Source organism: Notamacropus eugenii, chromosome 1, assembly GCF_028372415.1.
Source record: "Notamacropus eugenii isolate mMacEug1 chromosome 1, mMacEug1.pri_v2, whole genome shotgun sequence".
Classification (NCBI taxonomy): Eukaryota; Metazoa; Chordata; class Mammalia; order Diprotodontia; family Macropodidae; genus Notamacropus; species Notamacropus eugenii.
This window is the reverse complement of record NC_092872.1, coordinates 410,985,772-411,008,803: the sequence shown is the minus strand read 5'-3', so window position 1 is coordinate 411,008,803 and position 23,032 is coordinate 410,985,772. Positions and strand designations below refer to the sequence as shown.

At 36.8% G+C, this 23,032-nt stretch overlaps 1 protein-coding gene across 4 annotated transcripts in view; it reads left to right on the top strand.

Moving 5' to 3' along the window:
- Positions 1–533: 533 nt before the first annotated feature.
- LOC140518703 (ovomucoid-like) overlaps positions 534–23,032 on the top strand; it is a 30,836-nt gene continuing 8,337 nt past the window's right edge. Inside the window, exons 1-7 of one of the 4 annotated variants that reach the window (XM_072631050.1) lie at positions 534–618; positions 822–844; positions 6,287–6,464; positions 10,675–10,785; positions 15,651–15,670; positions 16,431–16,552; positions 18,051–18,093. In XM_072631050.1, coding sequence (XP_072487151.1) covers positions 10,764–10,785; positions 15,651–15,670; positions 16,431–16,552; positions 18,051–18,093 — 207 coding nt within the window. In that variant the 5' untranslated portion in view covers positions 534–618; positions 822–844; positions 6,287–6,464; positions 10,675–10,763. Of the gene's footprint in view, positions 619–821; positions 845–6,286; positions 6,465–10,674; positions 10,786–15,647; positions 15,671–16,430; positions 16,553–18,050; positions 18,094–23,032 lie in introns of all 4 variants that reach the window. The other 3 variants (XM_072631048.1, XM_072631047.1, XM_072631049.1) reach the window with 3 other exon arrangements.

Below are 23,032 nucleotides of genomic sequence, written 5' to 3'. Positions count from 1 at the left end.
CCACTGTGGTAATGGCTACTGTGGCCCTGGGGCTGGGGCTGGGGCTAGACTAAATTCCCCTCTCAGCCAGGTGAAAGAGCTTTCTCACTGACATTTCAAGCTGTCTTTGGGGTTTGTGAGTTGAGAAATTCAGAAACCACAGCAGCTGCTCGTGATTCACTGTCCTGAGGCCTGCTCAAATCTGGTCTGTGCTGGTGTGGCCCATGCTGGGCTTCAATCTGCTGTGAGCCTGGTGCAAAAGAACCTTCCTGTGGTCTTTCCAGGTTGTTCTGGGCTGCACTTCTCTTTCACTCTGCCCTTTTGTGGCTTTTGCTGCACTAGAATTTGTTTAAAGTAATGTTTTTACAGGTATTTTAAGGGTTTGAGCAGAGAGATGAAGCAGGTCCATGCTTCTACTCTGTCATCTTTGCTCTGTCCCTCTGTATATCTTTTTAAGCCTATATTTTTAGAAGTCTAAATCTATATTCTAAAGTTAGGCTCCAGTGTTCCATATTCTAAATGCCCTTTTAGCTCTGACATTTTCTGTTCCATATTCTAGCATCTCTCCAGTTCTCACACTCTATGATTCTAGTCCTTCAGAGGAAGTGTTAGGAAAACCAAATTCAACCCCTCTCCCTTGTGAGTATTAGCCCTTAGCACTGTTAACGAAAGCCATAGCACCATTTGTATCCCTTTCCTGGCTCTGGCTAGCCTTGTCCAGGATGAAATTAGAAAGGAAGAAAAACTTTATTTAACTCATATTAGGGTTGACTAAGATTAGGAGAATGTGTTTCTGATATATAAACCAATTAATTCTTTGGAATATTCATTTTCTCTCTCAGATGATCAATTAAAAGGAACAGAGGTGAGTCAAATTTTATTTTTGACATCAGAGTTTGAATAGTTAATGATGTGGTGGGGGTTGGTGGTCTATATTGATACATTAGAAAGGACAAAAATGATGCTAAAAGGTATTTAACTTTTCTCTAGGGATATGCTGTTGATTTACTGTGTGATTCAAGTAAATCTCTTCCCTCTCTAAATAACAGTTTCATCAATTATAAAATGAGATGATTGTACTAAAACTCTCTAAAAGGGGAATTCTTAGGGTCCCTTTTCTGTGCTCACATTCCATATTATGTGTTTTAATGTCCCTTGTAGTTCCAGCACTTTATGATTCATATTTTTAAAAAATAGAAAGTCAAACTTAGAAAATTGGAATTGGCTATTTCAATGTCAGAAGACTTGAGCTGTATGATCAGTGACACTCCACGCAAGTATGACTATTTTAAGTGCTACGGATGGGTGGCCTACAACTTCAATGCAATTGAGGAGGCATATTGTGAAAATTGGCTGCTACAGATATCGTGATACAAGCAAAACTGTATTGTGTCTGAATATACTCAAACCAATCTGTGGCAAAATTTATATGATCAAATAAATATGTACTCTGTGGCACTAATACATGAGTACTGAATGTGAAACACTTTCCTTGCTATCTTGTAATTTATGTCTCCAGAGTCAGCTTATGATCACTGAGATCTAAAGACAAAGAAATGAATTTACTCAGAATCAAAAGATGAGTCTTACTGACTCCAGGTTGGGTGCTCAGGCCAGTTACTTAAGTGGCGTCAAACAATTTCTGCAGACTCATTGTCTACTGCCTCCTCTCTCCAATACTCAGTGACCTAATCAAACTGTTCTTCAATATATTCCTTACATAAGACAACACATTTGTTACTATTTTAAGGAAAGATACACCAATGGCCACATTTTGAAAGAAAAGCTTCACATGCTTTGTTGCACGTTGATGTTTGTCATTGATGATTTAACTTTATTGGAAGGTTATGGCGTTTTGATTTGTAGCTTAAGATCATTTTGTAGTGGATATCCACTACACCTGGAATGTGTTCCCCTTAAGACACAGACCAAATATTATTTTGTACAAGGAGCTTTTTCTGATCCATCTATCACATAGTGCTAACTCTACTTAAATGACCTTAAATTTAATTGCATTTTTTTCTTTATATTTTTACGTAAGTTTGCAAGTTCACCCCAACTCAATTAAAAACAGAAGGTTCAGGTTCTTTGATTAAATTCATCAATTGAACAAATGTGTGAAATGTGTACAAAAAAGTCTTTAATTAGTTTGGGAATAGTTAAATGCTTTGATCATTTAACAAAAACAAATGATTCAACAAAGGAAGTGCATTAGAACTAGCGAGAAGCATCAGACACCTCTAGAGCAATTTAAATCATAAAAATCAGTTTGGGACTTGAGTATCTAGCAGCAGACCAATCTCAAGGTGCATGAAGAAGCTGTCTCCTTGGGGCCTTGAGGGAGAGTTGAGTTCTCTCTTTACCATCCACATTAATCTTGTGAATTTTGAAAGATCAAACATTTTTGAATTCCCATTGGTGAGAGTATCAGTGTCCTAGAACAACTGATGGCAATATCTTCATTGGAACTGAGTTTGTCTAAGTACAAACTAGACAGAGTGAAGAGAGGCAACTTCAGGACTTGACAAGGGCTCAGCAGAGAGGTAAATGTAAGGCAAATTTAATCAGGACTATGCAGAGAGACAAAGAGAGGTCCAAACCAGCGACTGTGAATTGTTTGCTACATATGCTCTCCAAATTTGAGCTCCTTTTCCCATACACTTTATGTATAATCATGAGAAGGTGTATACCCCAACATTTGGGGGGAAGAGAGGCAGATAATTTTTTGTATTGCTTTCTTTCTCCTATATCAAATTAGTTAATACCTCTTTCTAAAAGCTATTTAATTCTGGTTTACATGGGGAACCCACTGAATGGTGACTTATGAGTACAAGATAGTACAAGATACTTGATAGTACAAGAAACGCTACACCTCAGACTTAGCCCTAGCCCCATGAGAGGAGAAAAAATATTTGTCTTTAGGGACCCTAGCCCACCAATGGAAGTAGAAGTTCAAGAAATAGCCCTGGGGGTGATGTCAACTTAGATATGTACTTGTTGTCACCCACACTAGAATCCAAGTTCCATAAGAATAGAGATGGTTTTTTCTTTGTGTTTGTGCCACCGGCACCTAGGATAGTACCTGGTACATTTTTGTTGCTTAATATTAACTTGTTGACTAATGATATATTCTATAATTATATTTATTTGACATCATCAGATGAATTATATGTAAAGTGCTTTTTAAACCTTAAGAAAAAATACAATGACTATTAGCTGTTACTTGTAACAATTGTCTGTGACTATGCTATATACTAATTAATACATCTTTCTAAGTGTCTATGGATTTACTTAGACTTCCGGTGAGATTTATATGAACTGCATTTTTTTAAACTATTAAAAAGATGCAGTTATCATGGTTGATCATAGCCTAAGCTATGTTAGGGGGAGAGAAAGTTTCATTCATCATGAAAAATCTGTGTACTACATTTCCCAGAAGAATATGTGAACCCATAGCATGATGATATCAATAGGCATGAACTCTTATTGCAAAGAATTTATCTACAAGGCAGGAAAATTCAAAAAAAATATAGCCAGCTATCTGTCTAGGGCCAGCACAAACTAGAATGTGATCAGACAAAGAAGTAGAAAGAATGGATACCAAAGAGCAGATGCGTGGAGCAGCATATTGAATGTAGCAGAGGAGGACCACATGAAGTGGCTCATGACTTCATACTCAAAATAGCATTATAGGAGAAAAGTTCCAAGAAGCAGATAACATTATACTCTCCTTATTTGTCACTGATTCTATGAATTTTGAAGTTATTGTGTATTTCCACCATAATGGGGGATTAGGAGGATTCAAAGGGAATAAAATTATAGATTACTTTGTGGCATAGGTTTTCTAAAATGGAATTCAATAAGGTTTCACAAAAGACTTACAACTCTACTAAGACTTTTGGAGTGCCCTGGATTATTACTGTTCTGGATAGGTTGATTGTATCACTTTATACAAGGGTACAAAAGTGTTTCATTACTTGATCCCCATTTTTGTAATTTCCTTTGTATTATGCCTTAATTGAATTTATTGATAGTTTTATTTGACTATAGTGTAATCTAAAAAAAGTATAAAATGAGGCAGCCTGTGAATTAGATAAATGATGACCTCAGTGTGACCACAGTGAACATGGGAGTAAATGTGTTCTGCATTCAAGTGAAGAAGATTGTCTTGTCCAAAGTCACATAGTGAATTAGTGCAAAAAAAAAAAAAAAGGTACCTGAACTTCTAACTCAAGACTTTAAAATGCATATCCAGAGATCATTTTTCTATACTTCAATGATAGTATAGTATTATATCCCAATTCCCTCCTTCTATTGGTCTATAGCTTATTTATTTATTATTTCAAGAAGGTGATTATTTTAGAGGTGTTTTAGGACATTACTCCCAATATTTTCTTTCATTTGATTACACTCTCCTCTGCCCTCCCCCAATTTCCCGTTATCCCTTAAGACAAGGGTTAGTCTCTAATTTCTGAGGCTTCTCAAAGGACATTTCATTGTTATGAAAGGATGCTACAGCAAGTCTGTTTATTGGGAAGCAGAGCCAGAGGTATGTTGAGTTCCCTCAGTGAAAATTAAGGCTGTGTAGACAAATTAATAATAAAAGAAAAGAATTACAGGGTAAGGACCTTAGAATATAAAATATAGAATATTCAGAAATTCAGGGAAACATAATCTCAGAATCAATAAGGACTTCAAATGTGTATTACCATTATCACATATTCATACACACTTGGCAAATTATCCTCTAGTTATGGCTGGAAGACATAAACATCTCATTTCACTTTAGAAAAAGTGCTAATTGTTCAGATATTCTTTTTTTGAACTTTAAAGATTAGATTTATTTGGAAAAAATAAAACAAAACAAAAAACCTGGAAAAAGAGCACCACCAATTTCCTCTGCCCAAAGGATGAGGATTTCACATTGTAAGACATCTCCCAGGCAGTGTCTATAGATTACAAATCATTTACATAGAAGATATCTTTGTACAAATTTTACATCTCATCAGGTGTTGGACTCAAATCAGTCCTTGTACTTGGTCCAACAGAGGGAGCAAGAAGGGAAGTAGAGAGAACACCTTCTTGGATACAACTATTTGGAAGGACAGTAGAAATACAGAGGGCAAACCCTACCTTATCAACACCTATGGCAAATGGGTTGTAACTGCTTAAGTCTGGATATGCCTTCTAAATGTCCACTTCCTAGCTAATGGTCAATCCATGCCAATTACTTGTATTTAGTAATTTATTCAATTTGTCTACCTTTTATTTCCACTTTATAAAATGATCCAATATACCCACTGCTACAGCCATACAAATACCAGCTCACTGACTTGATTGGGCTGGGTATAATCTAAGGCTTCCTGGAGAAGAATTGTGCAATATTAGAGACTGAGATGGCATCCTCCTCTCAGAGATGCTAATATTTGGTGAAGGAGGAAAAAAGTATCTACACTAAGCTGACCCTCACAAAGTTGCACATAAAATCAAATACAATGGTCTTTCGTGTTGCAACAGAAACCAATGCCCTGTTGAGTGGTTCTCTTACAATCATCATTTATTCTCTCAGGGGAAGATAAAGAGCCACACACTGGTCTAGGCCACATAATAAATTTGAATGTTAGTGTGGGATTCCGGTGGAGAGAAGGACTGTTCAGATATTCTTTCTAACTTCAAGCCTAAATTTGCTTATTTGTAACCTCCACATATAGCTATTAATTCTTCCCTCTGAGGTCAAGCAGAATACCTTTAATTCCCCTTCTAAGCGACAGCTTTCTAATATTTTAAGCATCTATCATTTCTCCTGTGTATTATATTCTCCAAGGTAGTTGAACCCAATTCCTTCAACTAATCTTCATATTTGATTGTGCATTCAATGCAGCCTCTGAAGCTTAGATGAATCTAAGTATGAATCAATTCTATGCTGATTAGGCTAATTTTTACCTAACAATTAACCCCACAAAAACTCAGGTATTCCAGCAGTCAGCACCAGAACTTTTGTTTGTGGAACCATCAGTTAAATCAAATGGAGAAATTTTGAATATCATGAATAAGTTCACTTGCCTTGGCACAATAATTTCCAGGGATGTACACATTGACAATAACGTTGATGCTTGCATTGCCTGAGCTAGTCCAGTGTTTGGGAGGCTCTGAATGAAATTGTGAGAGAGAAGAGATATTCAACTGCCTATAAAACTGAAGATCTACAGAGTTGTTGTGCTGACCTTATTGTTGTATGCATGTGAAACCTGGAAAGTATATGGTGCCATGCCAGGAAATTTAATCCTTTCCATTTGAATTATCTTAGGAACATTCTGAAGATCACCTGGAAGGATACGATACAAAACATCAAGGTCTTTTCCCGAACTAATCTACGAAGCATTCAAACTTCACTGCAGAGAGTGCAACTTCAATGGACTGGCCATGTTGTTGAAATTCAAAAATATGCTTGTCTAAAAGGCTGTTTCAAGGGGAAAGCACATAAGGCAAGCACTTGCATGGTGGTTAGAAAAAGTGATACGAGGACACGCTCAAGGTTTCTCTTAAGAAATCTGAAATTGATTATGAGATGTGAGAGACACTGGCACAGAACCACCCAGCATGGTGTTCCCTCATCAAATAATATTCTGTGCTTTATGAGCAAAGCATAATTAAAGTTTCTCAAAAGAAATCTATGATGTGTAAATTTAAAGAATCCACCCCAAATGTTCACATGGACACTTTGTGCCCTACCTGTGTTTGTTTTGGTCTGATTAGCCACAGTTGGCCATTGTAACTTGAATCCAACACAGGGATATCATTTTGGTCCTGTTGGAGAAGAAAAGAAAGTCACCAATCACATGATATAAATTTGATTTTATTATCTTGTCAATGAGCTTTCAAATATATTCTATTCAATTCATCAGTATCTTTCCATAAATATAATTCTAAGAACTAAAAACAATGCTCAAAATGTGGTCTGATGCATATTGAATGTGTAGTTCACTAAAATGCCCAGATTTGTTTAATTCAAAAAAATAAGAATCTATGCCTTCCCATCTTGGGCTTGTGAAGTACATCTTTTGACTGAAGCTTAAGTCTTGATACATTTATCTCAATTAAAATTCTTATCAGATTTATCCCAATGGTCTATAGTTAATATCTTTTGGGATCTTGACTATCATACAATGTATTAGTTATCTTTGTAAGCTTTGACTCATTTGATTCCAGGGCACTGACCTAAAGATTTCTTTCTAAATGGACATTGAGCTACCATTTGTTTCCTGACCATTATTTGGTTATGTGGATTCAGTTTAACCTAATTTGAATCCTTTAATTTATGAACGATGTTATCATATAGCCCACATTTTTTCATATTTTCCAAATAAATAGCGTTAGGGACCTTTCACTAATGCTTTGCTAAAATCATAATTAAACCTCAGAAACCCTATCCTCTATCTTTATCCCCCTGATCTATCATTCTATTCATCCTGTGAAAATAAGTAAATGGGATTAGATAACAACCAGATCATTAATCTATTCTGACTCTTTTTTTTATCATCACCTCCTTTTCTGACTTCCCACTATCTCTCTAAAAATGTGTTCTAGAATAACCCCTCCCTTCACCAAATTGAAATCAAACTCACTGTTCCACAGTTTGAACTCCACATGTGTTTAGAAAATCAAGAAATTTGGTCATTTTCATTCCTGCAATATATTTCTTGTTCTACAATATTTCCCCAAGATAATTGACTGCTAGCCATTCAATTAAGTACAATAAGCATTTATTAATCTGTTATAACTTGCAACATGCTGTTCTGGGCACTAGGCATACAGAAACAAAATAAATATATGTAGTCTCTAGTAGTCAAGGAACCTACATTTTTCTGAATACCAAAACAAGTCAAGAAGATATAGTCTACCAAGGTCTGGTAACTTTAAATCAATGGGGTTAGCTTGAAAGGAATTTGATTTCTATACACTCCTACCTCCAAGGCCTTACTCTTACCCAAAATACTGCCACCTTCCTAACTACAAGGTGTTTCATCATTCTGCTAACCTCTCAGGGCCCCAGGACTTTCTCCAACATTCCAGAGGCTATCCATCGCCAATGCTACACACCTCTTTAAAGATGAGCTAAAACAAGCTCTAACCAGCTTTCGTGAGCATTTATACACAGAAAATTCATGAAGACCACAGATCAGAGCTTGATTTTTTACTTTTGTCTTTGTTGATTTTTAGAATTAAGAAAGTGATGGTGAAAATATAAAAATGCAGAGTAAACTTTCAAATGTAGGGTGATTTCCCCAGAAAGTCAATTACTAAACATTTACCAACACTTTGAGTGGATTCTCCTACTTCACAAGATGGCCATATGTCACTGGCACATCCTGCCTTTTGCGGGGTTTGTGGTTGCTTCTATCTCTGTGAGGAAGTCTGATAAGAGAGAACATCAGCACCTAATTCAAAGGATGACCTGAAACATTCTAATAATCACTTGTCTCCCTCAGAAAGCCTCTCTCCAACAACTAACACTTTACCTGGACTTATTCCTCTGTGGTTAACACACTCACCGTCTTATACTCTTCCAATACCAGCTGCCTACTCCCTCACTCACATTCTTTTCAACTTTATCCCTCTAATGTCCCACTCCAGATATAACTGCCTCTTAGACTAGAATTTCTGGAACACCTGCTGCGTAACTAATAATCTTTGTTTCATTTTTGTTTATCTTTTCATTTACTACTTCTTCTATTTTCTGGCACTCACCAAGACTGTAGACCTGCCTTTGTCCTAATGACATTGACACTAAACATACTTGACAATACTAGTTGTACTTTTATTCATATCTATCATAGCTGTTGTTCAAGGCTGGGTCCTGGGCCTTCTCTTTTTCCTCTATACAGTCTCCCTTAGTGATGTCATTAGCCCCTATGAGTTAGATTATCATTTCTAAGCAGATGATTCACAGATTGATAAATCCAGTCCTAATCTCTCTCTCTCTTTCTCTCTCTTTCTCTCTCTCTATCTCTCTTTCTTTCTCTTTCTCATTCTAGACATGCAGCAGTTGTCTTTTCTCCAATTCAAACTAAATGTCCTAAATGCATCTCAAACTCAGTATATCTAAAAAGAAACTCATTGTATTTTTCTTCAAACCATCTCCTATTCCCAATTTTCCTATTGCTGAGAGCTCCACCATTCCCCTCCCCAACCCCAGTAATCTAATATTAAATCACTTAACTTAATGAATTATTAATTTAAATTTATATTTAATTTAATTTTCTCAGTTATTAGTGTAGTGGGAGGATTATATACAGATAGACAGAGGGCACAGGGTGAGTTGAATAGGTAGGGATGATATCTAAAAAATAAGTTTCAGGGGTGAGAGAGAGAATATCTTGAGAGGAAAAAGGGAAAAATAGAATGGGGCAAATTATCTCATATAAAAGAGGCAAGAAAAAGCTTTTTCAATGGAAGGGAAGAGGGGAAAGGTGAGAGGCAAAGAGTGAACCTTAACCTCATCACATTCGGCTTCAGGAGGGAATAACACGCACACTCAATTTGGTATGAAAATCTATCTTACACTACAGGAAAATGGAGGGAAGGAGATAAGCAGAAGGATGATAGAAAGGATGGCAAATGTAAGGAGGGGTAATTAGAAGTATTTTGAGGAGGGATAGAGTCAAAAGACAGAACAGAATAAATAGGGGGCAGGACTAGATAGAGGGAAATATAGTTAGTCTTTCAAAGTATGACTGTTATGGAAGTCTTTTGCACAACTACACATGTACAACCTATATTGAATTGCTTGCCTTCTCAGTGGTGATGGGTGGGAAGGGAGGAAAGGAGAGTAGTTGAAACTCAAAGTTTTAAAAATTAAAATTAAAATTGTTTTTACTTGCAACTGGGAAATAAGATATAAAGGCAATGGGGTATAGAAATCTATCTTGCCCAACAAGAAAATATAAGGAATGGGGATAAGAAAAGGGAGTAGTGTGATAGAAGGAAGGGCAGATTGGGGGAAGTAATAATCAGAATGCATGATGTCTTGGGCTGGGTGAAGGGAAGAGATGGGGAGAAAATCTGGAACTCAAAATCTTGTGGACGTTTCTGTTAAAAACTAAAAATAAACGTACAAGCAAACAAATGAATGAACAAAAGAACAAACAGATAGATAGATAGATGGATAAAGAGATAGAGATGATAGATAGATAGATAGATAGATAGATAGATAGATAGATAGACAGACAGACAGACAGACAGACAGACAGACAGACAGACAGACAGACAGATAGATAGATAGATAGATAGATAGATAGATAGATAGATAGATAGATAGATAGATAGATAGATAGATAAAAGGAAGGCTTAGGTTTGGCCTGGATTTCCACCATATGGCAGCGCCATGCCAAATTTCCCTGGCCAGATTTCTGAGGAATGCTTTGAGTGCTGGTTCTCTTCCTGACTGCCTCTATTCCCCATATTCCCCAGGCCAGGCAGAAGGAATATTCTATACCTAAGGAAAGTATTTTGAGTCTGCAATGCCCGGAACATCCCAACAACAAACCTGTGGCCTCTGTCTCTTTGAGAGAACTTAAAAGAAAAAAATACACACATTCCTTCCCCCAACCTTGATCAATATTCACAAAACTCACATCTTCAGCTTAACTCCTCAACATATGTTCTCGTCCTGTCCCTTCCTCTGTCTTTCAAAAGGGTACTGAAGCTGAAGAAATGGCATTTGAATCACAGATTCTACAGATCTAGTACAATTCAATTTTCACAGACTTTACCAAAGCTGAGGAATGGAAGACAAACCCAATACAAGTAAGCTTTGTTGTTGTTGTTCTGTCATTTTAGATGTGTCTGATCTTTTACGATCCCATTTGGGGTTTTCTTTACAAAGATATTGCAGTGTTTTGCCATTTCCTTCTCCAGCTCATTTTACAGATGAAGTAACTGAGACAAATAGGGCTAGGTGACGTGCCCAGGGTCTTCTAGCTACTAAGTGTCTGGGGCCACATTTGAACTCAGGAAGATGAGTCTACCTATCTCTATACCCAGAACTCTATCCACTGTACCACCTGGCTGCAAGTCAATTACATTGTAGTTAATATTTTTTTCAAGCTTTATGTTAGGAGAACTGGAATATACTTCAGAGGTCTAATCCACCTCCCTCTCATTTTGTAGATGAGGAAACTGAAGTCCAGAGATGATAAGTGACTTTCTTAAGTCTCACGGGTAATAAATAGAAGTAATGATATTCAAACTCAGACCCTCTGACTCCAAATCCATTGTTCTTTCCACCATATTAAGTTGGTTTGGGACTCTGTTGTGTCTTGTCCAGAAGAAAGGAGAATAGTATACTTGACTTAAGTACAAATGATCACTTTAAAAACTATTTGTGGATAATGTCAGGTTGACTTAATCTTCAGGGACCTCTGAGTTTTGGGTGTATTGGTAAAAAAAAAAAATCTAGGTCTTTGTTTTAATTGCCATTTACAAAACTATTCCACACACAACCAAATCTTGGGGAACCCTCCACCTCCTGTGAATCAAATATTGCCACAGAGAACAAGCCTCTGCCAAACCTTACTGAGACTAAAGAAATTTAAGAGGCCCCAAAGCTGGTGACTTTCCCACACATATCAACATGACAGTTCCTTGATCAGGACTGTCATGTCATAAATGGACAAAACAATTAATAGGAAAGGTTGTAACTCACCCTATTAGTAAGTGCTCATCAGTAATCCTGGGGTCATAACTACAATACTTTTGTTCATAAACTTTATAATCTCCAGATCAGATTGTTTACATGTGAAGGGGTCAGTTCTGGATAGTAAATCATTGGTTACTATGAGTTTTCTGCCACTGTGAAGAAGTGTCAAAATGATCATTCTCTTATTCCTATTAACTGACTTTAGTTGTAAGGATGTCACAAATACCTACAAGGGTATGGGAGAGTAGTTTACTGAACAAACTGAACATGGCTGTGCAGGGGATTCACAACATATCAGTTACAAATTCTTGTTCCCAATACTTTGGATAGTCATTAATATAATCAAGCATTGAATAACTCTAGGATCTCCAGAATAGATTATATTTATTTTTAATCACCATGAATTAATCAAGGTAATTAATGTGAACATTGATACTGGTCACACTCTGGCCTTGGTAATTAGTACGAAGTAAGAAAGTGTTTTGGGGGATGGAGAAGGTTTCTAACAGAGGTCATGGTTCATGGTTCCAATCTAATTATTGATTCCTTAGAAATACCTCTTCCTTTCCTGGAAGTAGGGGTGCTCCTTCATAGACCATCAGAGCCAAGGGCCATGGACTACCCCATTATCATGAAACATTATAGTTGTGTCCTGGAAACTCTAATTATCTGAGAACCTATTCTAGTTCTCTGAAGAAGAGAAAATATTCCAAGAGATTCAGGGACACAAGGGTTCAGACAGCAAGCTTCTGACATTAAGGCATTTCTAATCCCTGGTAAAAACCAGAATGTAAAGTCTTTCATGCAAGAGTTAAGGAATAGGGATAAGTACCACGTTAGACCTATAATGTCTTTGGTATAGAGAACTTATTAGTTAGAAATCCCTCTCTACCAATATAAGTCAGCACCTTCTCTGAGGTTTATATACATAGAGCAAGCTAGAGCCCTGGGAAGTTAACTCATTTGCCCAAGGTCATATAGCCAGGATATGTGAGAGGCATGGCTGGAATTCAGTTCTTCCTGGTTCCACAGTCAACTATCTAATCAATAATACCATGCTGACTCCCCAAAAAGAGTGAGGCTATGGGAAAAGTCTATACTATATTTCTGTGTTATAGGACTTTATGCATGATTTTAGTATATTGATATAAATAGCATAAAGTACTTCATTTAGACTTTTATGACCGTCACTACAGACATACGATGTCCACAGATGAGATCCACTGACATATCAGCTTCGGCTAGGTTGAACAGGTCTGATAGGGGATATAGATGAGAGACACCTCCCTTAATCCCACCTCTCACAGAGACAGAAAGGTGACAAACTAGATGTCTTGCAGTTTTTATGTCATATTGCCAAAATGGTATAGAACAAAACCAAGATTCCTAGAGATCAATAGTAATTGTGCAATGGAACATTGAAAGTGGTGTGCATAGGAAGGTTAGACTTATCACTCATAGCCAGATGATTGATACTAAAAGATGCTATTTTCACTGGTTCATAGTTATTTTCTTTTTAATATTTTATTTTTCCCCAATTATATGTTAAAACAATTTTGACATTTCTTTTAAAGTTTTGAGTTCCAAATTCTATCTCTCCTTTCCTCCCTCTCCTCTCCTCTCCTGAAAAGGTAAGCAATTTTATATAAGTTATAAAGTGAAGTTACGTAAAACATTTCCATATCAGCCATTTTGTACAAGAAGACAGAAAGAAAGGAAGAAGAAAGAAAGAAAGAAAGGAAGAAGAAAGAAAGAAAGAAAGAAAGAAAGAAAGAAAGAAAGAAAGAAAGGAAGGAAGGAAGGAAGGAAGGAAGGAAGGAAGGAAGGAAGGAAGGAAGGAAGGAAGGAAGGAAGGAAGGAAGGAAGGAAGGAAGAAAGGAAGGAAGAAAGAAAGAAAGAAAGAAAGAAAGAAAGAAAGAAAGAAAGAAAAGAAAGAAAAGAAAAGAAAGAAAGAAAGGAGGGAAGAAAGAAAGAAAGGAGGAAAGAAAGAAAGCAGGAAAGAAAGAAAGAAAGAAAGAAAGAAAGAAAGAAAGAAAGAAAGAAAGAAAGAAAGAAAGAAAGAAAGAAAGAAAGAAAGAAAGAAAGGAGGGAAGAAAGAAAGGAGGAAAGAAAGGAGGGAAGAAAGAAAGGAGGAAAGAAAGATAGGAGGGAAGAAAGAAAGGGAGAAAGAAAGAAAGGAGGAAAGAAAGAAAGAAAGAAAGAAAGGAGGAAAGAAAGAAGGAAGGAAGGAAGAAGAAAAGAAGGAAAGAGAAAAAAGTCAAAGAAAAAAGAAAGGAAGGAAAAAAGAAACAAAGAAATAAAGAAAAAGAAAGAGAAAGAAAGTGAATAAAATAGTATGCTTCAGTTTGTAACTCTATATCAGTTCTTTCTTTGGTGACAGATAGCATGTTTCATTATGAACCATTTGCGTTGTCTTGGATCATTGTATTCCTGAGAATAGTAAAATAATTCACAGTTCATCGTCATACAAGATGGCTGTTAATGTGTACAATGTTCTCCTTGCTCTACTCACTTCACTTTGCATCAGTTGTAAGTCTTTCCAGATTTAATACTTAATTTTAAAACGATCATTCTTACCTCAATCAAACACTTGATATTCCATTTTATTTGTCTAAAGTCAACTCTCAAAACATCATGGCAAAATGGAAAGAAAATTGGATTGAGCATCAAAAGCCCTGAGTTCATATCCTAAATCTTTCATAACCTTTCTGGGCTCCAGTTTCTTCATATGTAACAAAAGTCAGAGGAGAGGATAGTGGTGTGTGAAATTGTTCTTTTACTCCCTTTCTAGATATAATATTTTATGTGATATAGTAGAGTCTTTTCTTTTGTGCTTAAGGGCATGAAGGGCCTAGTGGAGACAACAGACTAAGATGATGTTGGCAACAATCCAACTGACATGATTCCAAAAGACAGGAGTAGCAACTTATTTTATTACAAGAGAAAGCAAAAGGACATGCAATTTGGAGCTCATTATGCTGAATACAAAGGAAGCTGGCAATGTAGGCAGAGATTTAGGTATTTAAAGGTTACACAAAAAGGTGAAATCATATGGGAGGGGAAAGGACTAGTCAGTCCCTTTACCAAAGTGAGAGAAAAGGGGAGAGAAAAAGAGGGGGGAGCAAGAGGGAGTAGGAAGAAAGGAGCAATGCCAGCCCCATTTTTCCTTTTCTTTGGGAACTAGTAGACCACGAAAATAGGATGAAATGCTTATCCAAAAGCGTCTCAGCTGCACATAGTTTATCAGTCTGGTACAGCCTGACCGGTTCCTAGTTTGTAGCTGGTTTGATTTTGAAAGGCACACTGAATATTCGTTTAGGGTTGAAAATAGCAAATTATGTCAGCTCAGAGTGGGCTTCATTCTTGACTTGTTCTAGGCCTTCTGTTTGCTCTGGGTCCAGTGTTTCTGGAAAGCAGGGCAACTAAGAATACAGGTTAAGTTGACTTTAGGGTCACAGTGGTAACATAAAGATACTATCATTGGTAGGTACTAATTGATGAATGGCTTACATTGGCATCTGAGGGTCAGAATGTGGGATGGCACAAGGTGGGCAAGTCTTGGGGAAAGTTCAATGATGTCATGGGGTTTGGGTACTGTGTATGGTAGAAATGATATCAAAGAGTGGGCAGAGCTTAAGTTTAATGGATCATTCTGGGCAGAGTTTCTAATCTTGATAAATAAAAGATCTCATAAATACTTGTTTCCAGTGAGCATGCAAAAACAATGAGTCTAATTGACTGCTAGTGCAAATGCCAACTTTCCTCTACTAAAATAGGTCTACTGGACAACTGCATCTTTTTCCTTCCTCTCTTATCCTAGCCTTGCCCAATAAGGGTTAGGAAATAAAGAGACACCTTTTTTGGCTACCTATTAGAATGCAATAAGATTAAGAAGTACATTTCAGTTGTTAAATTCAATCTGTTCAACTTCTAAATCTTTATAATCACTTTTTTCCCTCCTTTCCCTCAGAAGATGATGCAAAAGGGCAAAAAGTGAGTACATTATTCTGTGATTGTTATCAGATCAATGAAAAGATGAGATTTTATGTTGACTATAGTTTCCAAGATCAGCACAATGAATTAGAAAGAGCCCTAGCCTTGAGCTCAGAAGAAAAAAATCTTTTTACTTTTGACTTTGCTACTTATTGTATGACCTTGGGCAAGCCTCTTTGGGGTCTCTGGGCATCATTACATTCCTCATTTATAAAAGGAAAGAATTATACCAGAACATTTCTCAGGGTCTCTCCTAAGCTCTCACATCCTAGGTCCAGCACTGATATCCTATAGTTCATTTTAAAGACTAAGAAATTCAGGTTGATAGAGAAGGAAGGACAGTGAGAGGAAAGAAAGGAAGAGGGACAGGGAGAGGGACAGGGAGAAGGACAGGGAAAGGGACAGAGAGTGCACTTTCATAGATGTAGAGCTGAAAGGGACCTTGGAGTTTTCTATTGCAACCTCCTTATTTTTGAACGTTCAAAGTGAGAGTCAGAGAAGTTGTGACTTGCTATTGAACATTTGGATAGTAAGTCTCAGAAGCAGTAGATATACTTAGATTTTCCTGACCCCAAGCTTAAAACTGTAATGACTACAATTCTAATGGGAGAGAGGGAGGAAGAGTGACTAGACCCAGGTCACAAAATGATCAATGATTTAGCAGGGACATTCTACATTAGCATGAGAGTTTGAAAAAAAATAAGTTTCTAAGAGTATAATGGAGCTAGAGGACCATCTCTATCCTGTCTTTTACTTGCAGGTTGATTGCTCTGCATACCCCAGCACCAGTAAGAGTATAATATGCCCTGATGCCTTCAAACCAATCTGTGGTACTGATAAGAAGACTTATGTGAATGAATGTGCACTCTGTGCCACTAATATGTGAGTAAAAAGTTCAGCTAGTTAGCTCAGGCTTACCCACTTTATGTCCTCAAGGCGCGACTTCCAGTGCTAAAACCAATAATAAGCATTTATTAGGTACATGCTATTTGCCAGAGATTTGTTAATCATTGGGGATAGAAATTACATATATATATATAGTCCCTGCCCTCAAAAACTTTACACTAGTCATGTAAGAGTTACAGCGGATAGTGTTCAGAACATGGAGTAAAGAAGACCTGAGTTCAAATACTTCTTCACACAGTGGCTCTAGGGAAGTCATTTAGCCTTGGTTTGCCTCCATTTCTTCATCTGTAAAATAGAGGTATTAATAACCTCTACTCCTCAGTGTTGTGAGGGTAAAATGAAATATTTGTAAAGCACTTTGAAAACCTTTAACTATATATGTGTTAGTTATCATCACCACTACCACCACCACAATCACTGTCATCACCATCACTTTCACCACCACTACCACCATCATCGTTACACTACAATGGGGAAGAAACCATGTGCATACGTAGGTATACACAATGAATACACAGAAGACACAAAGCAACTTAGAAAAGGAAGGCCCTACCAACTTGGGGGATGGGGAAAACGTCATAGAGAATGGGGCATTTAAGTTAAGTCTTGAAAGAAACTTTTAAGAAGTGGAGACAGATATCATGCCTGGAATGGTTAACAGTCATGGGGCAAGAGATGGAGAATTTTATGTGAGCAAGAAGTAAGCCTATGTCACTGGTTCACTATCTATGTGGAGAAGGGTAGTCATTTGTCAGAAGTCTGACAACATAAAAAAGGATCAAGTCATGAAGAATTTTAAAAGCCAAACAGATGAGTCAAAATTTGATCATAGAGATAATAAGGAAAGAATAGAGTTTCTTAACTAGAGGGTGCCATGGTCAGATGACCATTAGGAAAAATCACTTGGGCTTCTATGGAAGTTGAGTTGAGGTAGAGAGGACAACAAGGAACTAAAATAGCTTGGAGTTACATAAATCTCATAATTGAAAAAGACCTCAGAGTGCAGCTAGTCCAATCCATACCTAGAGTTAGAATCCCCTTTAAGTCACTCCTTTTAACTCCATCCTCCAGTCTTTCTTTAGGCACTTCCAGTGACAGGGACTTCACTACCTCCTGAAGCACTTTATCCTACTACTCTGCCATTCGAGTTTGTGTGAAGTTCTTCCTCGTACTGGAATGAGATGTGCCTCTTTAAAGCTAGCATAGCAGTCAAAGAAGTAAAAAAAATACTGTTCAGGGATCAAGAGATTAGGGTTGGAAACCAGGAGGTACTACTAATTTTATGGATGCCTTTGAGATTATTCCTTGAAAACTTGGAACTAAATGATCTCTAAGGTCTTTCACAATTTTAATGATCAATCAGGATATGTGCCAAAACATCCCATTTCTCAGATCTCTGGGACAAAATAGAGTGAACTGCATTAGTACTTAATCTCTTACAATGTTTATTGATCCTGAACTTCCTCTCTTCCAGAGAAAAAGGACTGAACATTAAGAAACTGCATAATGGGGAATGTGTAAGTACACGTATTAGTTTTAGGAATTAATCTGACCATAGTTGATTTGCTTATCTTAAGGGTACTTCACTGCAGTCTCTGCCATCTAGGACTCAGAAAACAAAACAAATCAAACAGAAAAAATGCAGAGATATTCTCTGAGAGCCTGAAACAATCTACTCAATCTTAGCCTAGTTATTTTCACTTCCAATACAACTATAAGAAGTAATGTGATATAATGGAAATATAACACCACAATGACTAAAAGACTCAAGATCTTAAAACAGGTCAACAGATGGATGAAGCAAATCTAATAAGGTCATATTTAATAGAGATAAATGCAAAACTGGGTACTTGCCTTCAGCTTCCTAAGTACAGGATGGAGAAACATGGTTGGACAATAGCTAATTACCAGAAATTTCTCCACTCAAAAACATTGACAAAAGGAATTATGCTAAGCATAAAGTAACTAAAGCTGAACCAATGAAACAAGAGGACAGAAATAATATAAATGTAAAAATATCATTAAATGACATTGGAGAGTTTAAGTATTTTGAGCTCTCATTTGGGGTTATCAGACATGTCAGAAGATGGTGAACTCTGTGCAAATCTCCCCAAATAAAATCCCATGCTTAACCATCCAGGGTTCAACTGGAGATGAGTTTACTGCCTGTTCCCCTCATAGAAGTGACGTAGCTGAAACATTTGCCCTCTCCCCCCTCCTTCGCTCCTCCTTATCAATCACTGATAAGATGTAGCACATTCTTGTTCTGCCAAGTCACATAAAGAAAAGAGAAAAAAACTAGAGATTTAAGGGATAAACAATGTGGGTGGCATAGAGTGCAGTCTGGAGTTGGGAAAAGGGGAAAGGACTTCTGAATATGCATGAAAGGATCTGGTCAGTTCTATCCTCTCAGATGTTACTTTGTGCAGGAACTTTGTTGCCTGGGAAAGGGAAAAATCTGTGAAGCAGTGATTGGGAAAGAAATTAAAAGGTAAAGAGGGAAACCAGAGACAAGTTCTTAGGACCACAAGAAAAAGATTTTTAAAAATATGCCAAAGGAGAAAGATTGAATATAAAATGGTAATTGATTAAAAAGAAACAGAAAGGCTAAGACAGAGGGAAAGTTAATAAAAATATGAAGAGATTATGAACACCATATTAATGCAATATACTCTTAAAGCAATTGAACCAAGAATCCCCAAATGAAAAAGAGAATTCTTCAGATTCCCCAAAGATCACAGAACACCAAAAAAACCACTGAACAGTTCAAGAGAGAAAAAAAAAAGCTTTTAAAGAATATATTTAGTAGTGAAATTAGGTCAACAATAAGAGCTTCCAACACCAAATTCAAAAAGAAAATTCAGGGAATACACAGTGAAGAATCTCTTCAAAGTACCAATGATTCTGAAAGAGAATGGCAAATTTATAACATAAAAATGCAGGAATGGAAGAAAATCTGAGATGAAAAATAAGCAAAAATCTGAACATTAAATGTACAAATGAATTCACAACAAACCAAAGCAACTGAACTTGAAAGAGTGCCCATGATAGACTTCCCAGAAAAGCAAGATGCCAAAAACCAAGCCAAATCAAACACCAACTTGACAAACAAATAAAAACTTGCATATGGTATTGCAGGAACTACTATAAATAAAATATTTAAATATTTTGTATAGAAACAGAAAAACACCAATTGATCAAATACACAAATTGCTACCAGAGTAAAGCTCCACCCTTAAAATTTTAATTCTTGTAGAGGCTTTCTTTCCAAAAGTAGATATATTTTATAAAAAATCCAGAACAAAGTGCTTCAGCTGTGAAGAAACAACCTATTCTTAAAGGCAAAAAAGCCCATGATGCAACCTGAGGTAGCATTTTGCAATACAGAGCCTGAACATAAACCCAGAAAAACCGAGCTGAGCAGAATGTTTGATTTTTGATAATTACATACAAGGGCAAAAGAAAGTTTGATAAGTACAATTATTAAGAAAATACTGAGGAGGTTTCAGGATGGCATACAGATAAGATGACATTCACCTTGCATTTGGTATCACAGCTGGTCCAGCTCTTCTCATAGGCTGTTCCTGTACTGTATTTTAGTCCATTCAGCACTTTATCCTTGGGACAACCCACATGACAAATACAACTTGCTAAAAATTATACTAACCTGGGGGCCTATGGTAATAGGCCTGTGGACCTTTCTCCTCCAACAACATGAAGACCAAGATATTTCAGAGTATGAAAGAAGAAAAGGGCAGAAATAAATTATTTTGATCAGTTTCTTTCCTGATGACAGTCAGTTGGTGGATCCATTGAATGATGTATCAGAAAAATAACTTATGTTAGGATTTCTGTGTAGTATCACAGAATGTACAAATAAAGACTCATCTGAAAAAGGATACCTACTCATTTTCCAGGTTAGATATCCCCTCAACTTGTAGAAAAACCAGTTTGGGACCAGTACTCAATCCATTTGTGCAGATTAGTGGGACCTTACTTAATAGTCGAAAGGCTCAAATATAGATGAGCAAATTATGAATTTTAATAAAAACCTATTTCCTTAAATGAACATTTGTGGTTAATATTTTAAAGCATAGATATTTTATCATCAGGTACAACACTGCCATGAGAATGGTAATTCAAGAAGTTGGTGGGAGTTTTCTTTTAGCTGGTCGTTCCAATATTATTCTGCCAAGTGGACTTGTTCCTTATGTGAAGGTTTTATTTTAGATTGAGAATGTTCATTATTTAATAGTTTAGCAAATTTGGAAGAATGAGATACTTCTATCAAATCAGAAAATAATTTGCTGTCTTCAAGTTTTTTTCTTGTATAGCCACTCGGGGTTAGAAAAAAAGATAAGTTATGGGTACTTAATCTAGCATCCTATCTCTGCCCTGGCAGAGTTTAATGATTGACCTTTGAGTTCATATACTTTCTTCACTATGGCAAGTGTTTAATACAACCTGCTTGTCCTTCTTAGAGACTTGTTTTATAGAACATGATATTTGGTAGATAAATTGTTTGTGACTCAGTGTATACATAAATGGTTAAGATGATTCTTATCCTTGAGTTTACTATCCACTAGGTAAGGTAAGGCTTGCCTAATTAATTGTGATACCAACTAGAATGTAAAGTTTCCTGGAAAACACAAGGGAAGTGCTCTGAGAAGACACAAGAAAGACATAAAGAAGAAGGAGGGCCCAGAAAATCAACAGTTTACCAGCAAAAACCTACCAAACCTGGTTGACTTTGAGGACATTTACTTGTACATAAATTTTAAATTCTATTTGTAAAAAATACAAAAATAGGAAACTGATATTTTTGGGGGCAGAGACAAGACAGTGCAGTAAAAGCAGGGACTTCCCTGAGTTCTCCAACAAAGCCCTCCACATACCTGTGAAAATGACTAAACAAATTCTAAAGCTGCAGAACCCACAAAAATGACCTGGATAGTCTACAGAAAGGGTCTGTCAAAGAGGGCAAGGAGCAGAGTGCATTTCAGTATGGGCTACACCAGCATATACTGGCCAGAGCTGTCCTCAGCAGACTGAATCATTGGCAACTGTGACATTTTCCAGACTTTTCAACCCCTAAAAGCTGCAAAGGTCAGTGGGAAAACTCCTTGGGACCTGAGGGAAAGAAGAGCACCGGGTCTGGCCAGGTCTGGTCCCAGTCCCAGGGCACTAGGAATAAAGCTGGCAGCAGCCAGAGGTGGCAGCAGGAATGGCAGAGGCTTATTTCAGAGCTCTGAGCCCACACACAGTAGGGGCACAAATGACTGATACAAAATCACTAAAGCCAAAAAGTTAGAACGTCAAGTGTTTGGTTGGGAAGAAGAGTAAACATTATAAAAGAACTCATACTATAGAATATTACTTTGGTGACAAAGAAAATCAGAGCATACAATTAGAGGAGGACAGCAGAGTCAAAGTTCCTACATCAAAAGACTCCAAGAGGAATGTGAATTGGTCACAGATCATGGAGGAACTAAAAAAGGGTTTTGGAAATCAAGTGAGAGAAGTAGAGGAAAAGAGTGGAAGAGAAATGTGAGTGATGCAAGAAAATCATGAAAAACAAGTAACAGCTCGCTAAAGGAAAACCCCCCAAAATACTGAAGTAAATAGAACCGTAAAAATAGAATAATCCAAGTGGCAAAATATGTCCAAACAGCCAAGGAGGAGAAGAATGCCTTAAAAAGCAGAATTGGCCAAATTGAAAAAGAGGTCCACTGATGAAAATTCAAAATTATAATGGAGCAAATGGAAGCTAATGACTTTATGAGACTTTATGAGAAATCAAGAAACTATAAACAGAACCAAAAGAATGAAAAAAAATGAGAGATAAGGTGAAATAATTTTTTGAAAAAAACACTGACTGAGAAAATGGACCCAGGAGAAATAATTTAAAAATTACTGGACTACTTGAAAGCCATTATCAAAAAAAGATCCTAGACATCATCTTTCAGGACATTATCAAAGAAAACTGCTCTGATATTGTAGAACCAGAGGATAAAATAGAAATTGAAAGAATCCTCCCATCAGCTCTGGAAAGTAATCTTAAAAGCAAAACTCCTAGGAATATTGTAGCCAAATCCCAGAGTTCCCTGGTCAAGGAGAAAACGTTGCAAGCAGCTAGAAAGAAACAATTCTCGTATTGTGGAAATACAATCAGGATAACACAAGATCTAGCAGATTCTACATTAAGGGATAGAAGGGCTTGGAATATGATATTCTGGAGGTCAGAGGAACAAGGATTAATACAAAGAATCACCTACCCATCAAAACTGACTTTAATCCTTCAGGGAAAGGAATGGACATTCAGTGAAATAGAGGATTTTAAAACATTCTTGGTGGAAAGATCAGAACTGAATAGAAAATTTGACTTTCCAATACAAGAATCAAAAGAGTCATGAAAAGGTAAACAGGAAAGGGACTTATGGAAGTTGAACTGTTTAC